The 12,776-nt window shown below is 36.3% G+C and overlaps 1 protein-coding gene across 2 annotated transcripts in view; it reads left to right on the forward strand.

The window, feature by feature from the left end:
* Positions 1-12,776, forward strand: part of LOC121414205 (transmembrane protein 181-like) — a 62,801-nt gene that overhangs the window by 4,372 nt on the left and 45,653 nt on the right. The window contains exon 1 of one of the 2 annotated variants that reach the window (XM_041607290.1): positions 11,270-11,410. The exons of the other annotated variant lie outside the window; for it this stretch is intronic. Coding sequence (XP_041463224.1) covers positions 11,385-11,410 — 26 coding nt within the window. The 5' untranslated portion in view covers positions 11,270-11,384. Of the gene's footprint in view, positions 1-11,269; positions 11,411-12,776 lie in introns of those variants that run through there. 2 annotated transcript variants of the gene reach the window in all.

A 12,776-nucleotide genomic window follows, 5' to 3' on the forward strand; every position in this document is an offset into this window, starting at 1 on the left:
ACACAGGATGTCATATAGTGATGTAAGGCGAGGACTACTCTTCCATTTACTCCAATACATATTATGGCTAAAATGTCATTTTCCCCCAAAAGTTTTATTTCAAATTGTATTTTATCTTTCATGAGGACATAAAACAATATACTACCTAGGTTATATTTAGATTATTATTATTACTGTTGCTATCTTTACATTTAGATCTTGAGCTTAATCATCATGATGGTGTTCAATGAAAAGATAATAGGTCTATAATAGCGTGGCACTAGGTTTGGTCAATTTGGTAAAAAGTAAATGGTAACTTGAACACAATTTCCAGGTCAGTATTCTGAACTATTTTGGTTTGCTTTTATTGATTCGGTCATTGGTCAGGACAACGTATTCAATTGGGAAAATGCTTCTTGTGGGCTTTTTCTACAATTATTTCTCTTTTATTCGTATATATATAGCACAGTTAGATTGGCTTCAGCCATTAAATTTTATCTAATGTCGTGACATTATTCAGAAGCTACGAATAAACATTGCGTCTAAGGTTATGTCTGACAAATCTGATTTAATAAATACACGATAAAAACGTTCAAGTTTTGTTCAACGCTGCTTACGGAGTATTACGAACCTTAGGGTCATGATGCTTAGGGTATTTGTTTAAACAACTGTTTGAAATCTTAAGCAACAAAGTTATTTATATACTTAATTCTCAATTAAACTGTTCAACAACTCCAGGTAGGTTCATGTAGTGAACAACTTTGTATTCAATCGCGTTTTACTTTGGATCATCCCACATTTCCTGGCGTACATAAATCATGACGCGATGAAAATGCATATAATATTCGTTTAGTAAGGATTTAAGTCCCGTTAACACTCTAGTACACCCGTGAAGGAGGGAGAATGAACTTTCACATTTTGATCGGCGGTGTTCTCCCGCGTTTCTCACCGTTTGCGACTAATAGGAATCCATTACTGACTAGATTTGACGTCAGATATTGAGCGCTGCAGTCAGCTCTTATGCTGCATTAATTGTTGTTCTGAATATGAATGATTTAAGCAGATGTGACGTATTTGTACTTGATGCGTTATACAGCATATATCGTTTCAAAGAGTTATACATCATTTCTATTTTCTTTTTCTCTCTCTCTGATGATTTTATTTTGTAGATTTTTTTTATTAGGAAGGTGTTTGCAGCATGGTTGCAGTGAAACTATTTATATCAAACATGTTTTATAAATGGGTAGAGCGGTATTTTAGGTAGACGTTATATGAAACACAAGCCGATTTCATGACCATTACTGGTGCCTTGAAATAAAATTCCGTAAAATATATTAGGTTGGTTTAACAATTGAATGTACATCACTTTGATTAAAACCAAATGCGTACTGAAAAATCAAAGGGGGTGGGGCAAAGCTTGTGATAACCTCTTCATATCACCCCCCCCCCCCTTCATCATCCTTTTCTTATTTGTTTTTCTTTTGTTTTGCTTTCTTCTGTCTATCTATGCAATATGATGTGATTCTATGCGATTTATAATTTAACTTATACTTAGAACTCATTTATATAATTAAATCCATCTTAATGAAAATATTTGTGTAATTTAATCTATTATATATTGAATGATTGTTTTTTTTATTATGTACTCTTTGTAAAATATCTTTGTATGTTCTTATATTTTGTAAACATGTATATTTCAGCCACTGGCTGCCAAGCGTGTATATATTGCTAATGCCATTACTATATTATACTATACTATACTATATAACTTAAGAAATCATATTGGGCAGTCGCCCTGTGCTCAGCCTGCGCCGGTCCTGAACCAGTATTATGACTTTGTGTATGATTAATGTGTTTATTTAATTTATTTTTAAATTCATGTCACTTTTTTGCACCTCTCGACGCCCTTGCAATATAGACTGTAATGTATACATTGTAGATGACGTGCAAAGTCCTTAATTATATGCATTGAAAAATCACGGTTCTTTTTAATGCATGGGGTATCCAAGCGCAGTAACGGTCTGTTAAAACGAAATGCTGTAATGCTTATCCAGTGGAAGACATAAATAAAGTGATTATTGTAGATCATGCAGATAGACTGCTGCTTTAGGTGGATGGGTGTTATATATTATTTCACTTTTTTGTTCAAGGAATTACCGAATAAAGCTGTTGAGATTTCTATGACTTAAAACTTTCATGAAACAATAATAATCTACATGTTGTTTTAAGTGAATAAACTGACAACACTGAAATTAAATATCCGAAGCAACCAAAGACTAACACACAAATATATATATATATATATATATATATATATATATATATATATATATATATATATATATATATATATATGTGTGTTAAGCAGTGTATATAGGCATCCCGTTCACCAACACAAGGCAGGACAATAATACATCCTCTGGAACTACTAATTTCTCTATAGACTAAATAGCGAAGGACAACCGTCCAAATAAAACTTGGACATTGACCACTTAAAGGGGAAGCTTACCAGACGTCCAGTATGGTTGGAAAACAAAAACAAACCACAAAAGGATGTCAGAGGGTCTTCAGCCGTCGGTTATCTAGTTATACTTATGGATGCATGCAGGCGGGTAGTCGTGTGAAATAACCACTTTTGAATAACCATGATCATACTAACACTCATAAGATTATGAAAGTAACTTCGAGGGACAATCACTTCAACATGTTTGTTTAATTGCAATTTATAGTTCACCTTTGATGCAGCAGTATGCACCTAAACTCCCCATCCACTGGCAGATCAAGGGGGCGGGCACAGCCGACCCGTGACACCCCCCCCCCTCTCCTCCCCCTTGAGAGGCACAATTAAAATTTGTAATGTAAAAATGCCATTAAAACAGAAGTGGGCCCCTCCCCCTTTGACAGTGAAGACCTTTCTCCCTTCTCAATTTTCTCGGGATAATGTGCCACCCCCACGGGGAATCCTGGATCCGCCCCTGTCCCCGTCCCGTCCTGATCGCACTCCCTTTTTTGTTAAGGAATAAATTGTTTCTTTTCTGATTTGCGAGTGTGAGGCCACATACAGCCATATCCGAATGTGCTACCTCACCCCCTCCCCCATGCAGTTGATGTTTGTATTCTACACTACGGATCTGAGTAGAAATCAAAACAGACCATTATTTATCGAAGTATTTACATTTAATCTTTAAACTGGTGGTTTCCATGGTGGTTAATTGGTCTAATCGAATGCATTACTCAATGTAGACAAAGCTATTCTGATGATAAAACTTTGGTTTAGCCCTAGTTTAAACGAGAATTTTAAACACCAATTATATAGACGTGCTGGACTCCATAATATTTCTTCCATATTCGTGGTGATTGTTATTAATGAATATTTTTTGTATTTTCCTATCATTCCATTTTATAACTCAATTAATTTTTTACAACATTTTGCAGCAGAATAGGAATATTTAATAAACATTGATGAATGCATGAGTTGACAAATGGCACTCGTTGTACAGGGTGTTATAAGTGTGGTCTGAATTAACCCGGGTTTAACTAAACCATGGCTTTCCGAATAAGAATACCACCTTAAAGGTTTTTAAAATGGAACTTTGGAAGATAAGTTTTTATGGCCAGTGTGATGGAAAACCGGAAAAAAATATCGTGAAATCTTATTAATTGATTGATACATTATCAATTTCAGAAATATTCCAATATATTTTTTTCTGCCAGTTTTTGTTCATCGAAATAATACACGAACCGATCGTGGCATTGTAAATTGGTGTTAATGTATAACCTTTACAACTTCCCAAAATAGTCCCAGTTAGATTGAAAGCCATCAATAATCGACACTTCTCCTATCCCTGGATTATCTCGTCCATATGCATGTCATCCCCGCCCACCCCCTAATTTAATCTTTTTCCATCTCTCCTCTTACTCTCTCTCTCTCTCTTTCTTTCTTTCTTTTTCTTTCTTTTTCTCTTTCTTTTTCTCTTTCTTTTTCTCTTTCTTTCTTTCTTTCTCTCCCCTTCCCTTTCCGCGGGGTGTCTGTGATTATTACCCGATGCCATCAATTAAAGGTCAAGTCCACCTCAGAAAGATGTTGACTTGAATCAATAGAGAAAAATCAAGCTAGCATAACACTGAAAATTTCATCAAAATCGGATGTAAAATAAGAAAGTTATGACATTTCAAAGTTTCGCTCAATTTTAACAAAATAGTTATATGAACGATCCAGTTACATCCAAATGAGAGAGTCGATGATGTCACTCACTATTTCTTTTGTTTTTTAATGTTTGAATTATACAATATTTAAATTTTTACGAATTTGACGATTAGGACCTCCTTGCCTGAAGCACAAAATGTTAAAATAATGGAATTCCACGTGTTCAGGGAGAAATGAAACTTCCTCTCACATGACAATGACGAGAAAATAAAAATATTTCATATTCCATATAATAAAATACAAAAGACATAGTGGGTGATGTCATCAGTTCCTCATTTGCATATACCGACCGAGATGTGCACATAACTGTTTTGTGAAATGAAGCGAAATTTTAAAGTGCCATAACTTTCTTATTTTACATCCGATTTTGATGAAATTTTCAGTGTTATGCTTGTTGATTTTTTCTCTTTTTATTCAAATCAAGTTTTTGTTGGGGTGGACTTGACCTTTAACTTTCTGCCCATGTTCTTTATAACATGTATGACCTACAATTCTTTATTCCTTCTTTTTTCATTTATTCTCCTCGCGTCTTTTTCTCCCATAAATCCCATATATATATATATATATATATATATATATATATATATATATATATATATATATATATATATATATATATATATATCTGTGTGTGTGTGTGTGTGTGTGTGTGTGTGTGTGTGTGTGTGTATGTACCAGCGATTTTAATTTCCTTACATTGTTTATTGTCCCTGTCAAGTCCTATATATTTTAGACACTATTTATATTCATATTTTTTTTCAACTTGCAGCTTATTCAGTTTACTGATCAAGATATGAATTTGTTTCTAAAATAACAACAACAACAACTTAGACACCTTTCACAATGGTGTATCGCATACACAAACATGACGAAGGCACGCAGCATGCACCATAGGGCCCATGGGGGTATCAAAGTTAGGTGAAAAACTGCACTTTCTAGGGCTATTCTTTGCCTAGATAATGCCAATTGTGATTCTATAGACAAAATGACTATTTCTATCAATACAAGGAAATAAGAAAACTTTCTTCTGCCTATATTGACAATGGCACGAAAGAATATTTATCTTGTGTTTCTAAAGTTGGCAAGGCCTCTCTATATTAGCTGCATGACCACGCGGTAAAAAAAAATCAAAGCTAATAGAGCCCCCATACAGCTACGTGATTTTGTGATTGATGTTTATCATTTGATGCAATGAGTGACACAGCCAATCTTCAGAATCAGTCCAACGATCAATTGTTGGCCTTCGTGTTACCGGGCCTTGCTAATCGAGGCGGCCATTCTGATAGGAACTTCTTAATTATTCATTTCCAATTACACTATGGATAAAGTCTGCTCGTTTTTTCCATATGACACACTCAAACTTTTTCCATTAAAGGGCTTACGAACCATGCAGCAGTCTTAAATAGCATCACCTCAGGTCCTCCACTACTCATATCTGGCTAGGTTCATTACCCGAAATGCAACGTTCTGAGCTGTGAAGTCTCGTAATACGCACAGGCCCACCTAAAAATGATAGCACATTAACTCTCTATCCATTATTTTCATACCGCGATAATCATGATAATTGTAGTGTTAATAAGTAGCAAAACTGATACTTTTTTTAAGTAATGAGTTTCTCTTACAAATACGATCATACGCTAATTTATTCTTTTATGATTGTGTGGAGGAGCCGTCGTGTAGTGGTTCTGATTTTCGCCTTGTAAACAGAGGGTCGTGTGTTCGAGTCCTGCGGCGGTCTGGCGTCCATTGGCAAGGCGTTAATCCACACTTTGCAACTCTCGACCAAGTTGCTAAATGGGTAGGATGTGAAAGTCAGTGTCCAGTTCCGATTTATACCGGCGACTGACTGGAATACTTTAGGGAGTTATGTACATTTATTGTGAGTGGGAATGAATGATTGAATCCACTGACCGGGTTAATAATAATATCTGTGAAGCGCTTAGACGCGTATTAATATATATGTATATATAAAAGCGGAATTATTATTTTAAGTAGTTCTAATATTTACCTCAAAGGGTATATTCCAATACTTGGTATTCATAACTTCCAGTCAGTGAGAGCCCTGGGGAGTGTGTCATCAACTTCCGACAGTTTTTCAGCTCATTGATTCTGAGTGGCTGAGAGGCACTCTTACCATAGACATAGTAACTGTCGGATAAAACTTCTGACAAGTCTTTTCATGAAACGGTGTTGGCCACGTTTAGTCCACCCCTCTTTAGTTTTAATGGTAGGTGAACTCTCAGTTGGACTTCAGTACCTATTTCGTCTATGAAACATTTGGTCTAATATCAATTTATCCTATTTACTACTGTAATGTGTTTGAGTTTCTGTTGGGCCTATAAGCATACCACTTTGTCGAATATTCACCTGTTCTAATACCATTTATTCTGTTTGGTTAGACGAATTGCTTTCGGACCTGATTTTCATTATTTTAACAATGCGAAATTATGATAAGGAGGCGAAGTAAAATGTCGACCAATTGGGTATTATACTATGAGAATTAGACTATTTATTGGGTATGGCCTGTGCCTATTATAGACTAAGTCTAGTGTATATCAAACGTCAATTGACAGGAGAGCAAATGGTATTAGACTTATACCTGCGAAGAATCAGACTAATATTGTTTTATAGACCAAAAAACCACCTCTTAAATTTGCCGCATGCAGGGGCTACCTCCCAATGGGCATGATGGGAAAATGTGGCTAGCCCATTTCTGAATTTTACATGAATTACAAGTGATCCAAGAATTTAGAAATCAATATAAGAGAAACGAACAAGGGATGAATTATGAAACATTGTAAAAAAAAAAAACCCATATGCCTCACCTGGTCATGCTCGTCCGAGTGCAGCACAATGTGGCTGGGACTCGAACCCACGTCCCTCAAATTGAAAGACGAGAGTCTTAACTATTAGACCACTACGCCCCCACTTATCATGAGAGCTATTTCTTGAGTGGAATGATTTGATGCTTTTTTTCTTCAATATTTCTTTGTAAGCAAACTCGGGGGGGGGGGGGTCAACCCATTTATGAGACCCTGAACTGTGAAATCTTAAACCCGCTCATTGAAATATCTCAATATCAATCTGACATGATCAGTTATTCAAATCATATCAGTTCAGAACATCCTTCGTTTTGTACTTCAAAACCTTACAATATTATTTTATTCTTTTTAGTAATGTGACTCGAAAATTCACTTGTCTTGTCCACAATATCGGGCACTGTGCCGATCAATAGCATCAATAAGTGATTAAAATATCAATTTTCCACTTCAAATGCGTCCCCGAGTGGGGCATGGACGACCTTCATTTCACGGCAGAATGATCAGGTAGAAATACTTTCCTTACCCGTCTCAGTTTCACATGAAGTGCTGGGATTATGTATAATTCATTTGTTATGATACCCAATGCAACTAATTTGATAGATTATTTTTATCACACGGTTTTGAGAGCCAGTATGAAGCTAACATGACTAATATATCCTGATTGTTATGCTGCCAGCTCGTCCCCATGCAGAAATGAACGATAAACCCAATGATGTGTATTAAATTAACCAAGGCAGCAAAAGCTTTTAGAAGGTTTATTTTTTTCTTAATGAAGTCTTGTTATTCCAAGAAGACATCTGCCACACCTGTTTTTGAATGCATGCGATAATCAAGAGAAATTGGTTTCCCAAACAAAGTTGGTTTTTTTATACTTATGGATGTGATGGTGTAGGTATTAGCGGATGAGATTGGAATTATTTTTAGTTGCCGGTGTTTATACTTATTCTTCTTATTATTATTATTATTGTTATTACTATTATTATTATCATTATTATTTATTACTATTATTATTATTATCATCATCATCATTATTGTCGTTCATATTATTATTATTATCAATAAAGTATTATAATTATTATCATTAAAATGCCCTATGGATTGAAAAATCAATCTCTGGAGGGGATTTTCGTGTCTTTAAAAATTCAAATGGATTATTATGGAAAAATGTTATTATTATATATATATATATATATATATATATATATATATATATATATTATTATTATTATTGGCAAAAACGAAATTGATATGAAGAAAGAATGTAATTTTTCTCGGGATTGTGATAATGATGTTGACGGTGCTATGATAGTTAATAGTTGTAGTCATGATGGTTCTCGTGTTAAAGTTGTTAATGATGACGGGGAGGAGGAAGAGAAGACAAGGAAGGAGAAGGTGAGGATGATAATGATGATGGTTATGTCATGATGACGATCATCATCGTCTTCTTAATGTCGGTGGTGATGGTAATGATGAAGACAGTGGCGGACCCAAGGGGGGTCACATCCAGATGTGCCCCGCCCCTCCCCTGAGAGTCACACTAAATATTTTAATGGGAATAATTATGTCGTCATACACAAGTGAGGATTTTTGCTTGTCAAATTTTACGTGAGACAGAATGACCTTTATTTTCTTTTTTTTGAAAAACCACTTTTTTGCTTTTCAAATTGTCTAAGGGAAAATGTGCCCCCTTGAAACGAATGAATGGATGATCACAATGATGAAGATGATGATGATGATGATGATGACGATGATGATGATATTAATGTAGTTGGTGGTGGTGGTGATGATTATGATGATGATGAGGATTGTTGGTGGTGATGATGATGATGATGATATTAATGTTGTTGGTGGTGATGATAATGATGATGATGATGATGATGATATTAATGTAGTTGTTGTTGTTGTTGTTGGTGGTGATGATGATGATGATATTAATGTTGTTGGTTGTGATGATAATGATGATTATCATTGATAGGGTGATGATGGTGACGATGATGATGATGATTATGATGATGATGATGATGATGACGACGATGATGATGATTTTGATGATGGTGGTGATGAGGATTCATGACGATTTTGGTGATGCAATGGTGTGATAATAGCAATGAGAACATTTCCTGGGACAGCGCGTGTTTTCAATGGTCTCAGACTGGTGTATTCCACGAAAATATGCTACCATATGGTTCTTAAGATCACTCCACTATTCTGCCGACAGTGCCGTCAGGTATGCCATTGGCTCTACTATTTGCCCCGAAATATGCAGTTACTCCAGTGGTTAGTGAGATATGTAATATCAAGGTATATTATGTAGGCTTAAACATACATCACCCCCCTCTCTCTCTCTTATGTTTCCTCTTTGCCGCCCTCCCCCTCTCCTCTCTCCCCTCACTCCCTCTCCCTTTCCACTTTCTCTTCTCGCTCACGCTCTCTCCTCTATCCCTTCTCTCTCCCCCTCTCTTCCCTTTTTGTGTCCCCTCCTCGTATAACGACACCACATTTTCTCTCCTCCCCACTTCTTCTCCTCCCCTACCTATTGTCCTCACTTCAAAACAGTGCATGGATGATGCATTTCTCCATCTTCAAACCCGTTTGATCATCCTGCTGTAGGCACAAAACCGGGGCACAAAATCAGTTTGACGTCATCACATTCTGGTAGTCCTTTGTTGCCATGGTAGCGCTCCGAGATATAGTCATCTGGGCTTCCCTCATCACCATGGAGAAGAAGACGGACGTTAATGAATCAAAATAAAAGCGTAGCAGGAAATTAACAGCGTTGAGATTTTCGACGGAATAACTTTTTTGTATAACAGATGCACTATAAGGGGGAAAATAGCCCTAACACTGCTTTCTCTACCATTAAATTCTACTTTGTCCACACTCTAAACATTTTTTTTCCAATAATAACTGTTACTTCGCATGCACTCTGATTTATTAGATCAAAGTTATTTTTCGGATTCGCAATAAACCTTCAGGCAGGCTTTGTCATACATGTAGAGATAAACGCATTGAACAAAGAATAACAAAATTAACACTTGTTATAGTGCAATATTTCCTGCATGCTGAATGAAACGCGCCAAGCTTTCTTTCCTGTCAGTATAAACGCATATATGAATAAGTCGATTATATATTTTCTTCATTTCCAAGGGGGATCCACACTTTACAAGCTTTGCTTTTAGTGGACCCCCCCCCCCCCCCCCATTTCCATTTTATGCTCATTTTTTTTGTTAGTGCTCGTTTGTAAAATTGTACTTTTATATTACTTTGAATTACGTTTTGAATGAAAATGGAATAAAGAATTTAATTGAAAAACAACATTGTTAAATGAAGACTCCACTCAATCTAGATGAAAAAAATACGAAACAAAATCCAGAAAATTGAGTGAAATTGATTAAATGAAGCTATTCCTTTTTTAGTTATTACTAACTGATTTTTTTCATAACCTTCCATACAATTTTGTCTTTAAATTGAATAATAATAATAACATGAGATTTGTATAGCCCACTTTCCATCTTGATTAGATGCTCAAGGCGCTTTAGAGCAGAACAACAAAGACTATTTACACATAATACATGTCTGAACAATAAGTCAATGTCTATATATCAATACACTCTTATACAGGTTTGTCTTCAGGTTACCCCCACCCCTCCCCTGGGCGTCCGGTAAAAAAGCGGAACATATTTGACCCTGGTGAAACTGATCATTTTAGTAAATAAGTGTTACATGATGTCTAAACTTGGGATTAGGGCTTTTGAGGTCTATTTTGGTCTGCACATTTGCCCAAAAAAACTTTCCAAGAAAATCATCTGTGAAGTTTGAGCATTAATTGACTAGTAATGGGAGTTATTTTGGGTTGATGGACTCCATATTTTATTTCATTCTGGAGTCTTTTATCGGATTACTTTTGTTTTTCAAGATCTCATTTAAAGCAGAAATACTATATTGTCAGATTAAGACAATTTTAATAAAGTGTATGTGTATTTGCATGTTGATTTTGAAGACATTTATTTCCGGTAGCCTCTTGTACATTGAAAACAAGTATTAAAAAAAATTGCACTTAAACCCTTTTGTCAGATTAGGGCCCTAATTATATTTGATTTGAAATTTGACTTTGTAATTTTTGCTTGTATTTTGTTGACGGAAAATACATAGATACACCGACCCCGGACCGAACCAGGTCCAAGTATTGAAGCTGAGATTACTGGTACACTCGGTTATCACGTTAAGTGTTTTCTTTTTTTTAACGGGAAATCATGTGCAATTCGAGTACGGTACCAGACCACGGTAGCGTACATTGCACCTATGTTTACGTGGTGCCGTGGAAAGAAAAGCTGTGAGTTGTTGTTGGCGTTTTTCGTGAAATTAAACCTATCATCATGAAAATTCCAGCGATTCTAGACTCGTAAGTTTCATACTGTTACCTCCTGCTTGTAGTTAAAAATTTGTATCTGGTAGCTTAGTTTTATGTAAGTTAACCGAATGTTTCTTTTTTTATCCGATGCGGCACCTTTTCCTTACCTTACCGCCCGCCGTAGCCGTAGGTCCCGCATCGCACTGACTGGCGCCGCCGCTAGTCCTCTGGCTGCGACTACTGACAGTACTGTAGAGTAGTGCAGTGCCAGTGCAGTGGCGCGGCGATTATGAGTGGAGTGGTGGTGGGACGCGATTGCCGATGCGTTGGTGCAGTTGGAGCGGAACTGTTTCCACAGCTCTTCAAGAAAATGAAATTTCCGGAAACTAAATCCCAATTTAGGCAAGACTTCAAATTTGATTTAGCTTTAGCTTTATATAGCATGATCATGATTGATGCCATGGCATTATCGCGAATATTGGGAACCACGTTCACTTCAATACACACACAGTCACAGGTCACAGCGCTAGTCACACGCACAATTCCTCATTTCCACCATTTACTTGTCTTTGTACACAAGTGCGCATATACAAATCGACGAGTGGTTCCCAGAACCACGATTTGGCTGATAGGACAGATGGCATGGCAGCCAACGGGGCTCATCGACTTCTGTCTTTACATGTATTTTTAAAAAATCAATAAAAAGAACAGGAAAATCTGATCATGTCAAAGTTCTTTTTCCGTTTTGGCCTAAAAAAATGCACGAAAGCGGGGGAAAATTGACTTAAGAAGTTAAGTCCACCCCAACAAATTTTTTTTTAAATGAAAAAAAAATCCAACAAGTAATAAAAATTTTTGATGAAAAGTTATTTTAATCAAATTTTTTTTTAATGGGGGTTTGCCTCACAAAACTTTGAAATGGGGGTCTAAGGAACTGATTAAAAGGGTAAAGTATGGAGGTCGTGGTAACTAAATATATAGGGCCTACCACGGTGTGTGAAAAAGGTCTTTGGAATGGGCAGTAGAGGCGCTGGTCCAAATATTGGGATTGTCCCAGAAAACAAGACAAATCATGTCTTGATAAATTGAGACTGTCCTTTATGGGGACGTTTTTTTTCACTTCCCCTACGGGACAAAGACAGCAATTGCGGAAATTGAGAGTGCTAAAAATAGATTCAATGACCTCAATTCCCCCCTGTTCACCGTCTATTTTTCATGACTTACCGTCTTCCAATAATCTTGTTATGAAACCTGATATGTTTTCATTGACTAGCACACTTGATTGGTGTCGGCACTTGACAGGTGAATGAACTTTCCTAGATTTCTTGTGTGAAGAAATCCTTATAAACTGAGACAGTCCCTGTAAACTGGGACGATCCCAATGGAACTGTAGGTATGTTGCATCATAGCGCTTTGC

Source organism: Lytechinus variegatus, chromosome 4 (genome assembly GCF_018143015.1).
Source record: "Lytechinus variegatus isolate NC3 chromosome 4, Lvar_3.0, whole genome shotgun sequence".
In the NCBI taxonomy this organism is placed as follows: domain Eukaryota; kingdom Metazoa; phylum Echinodermata; class Echinoidea; order Temnopleuroida; family Toxopneustidae; genus Lytechinus; species Lytechinus variegatus.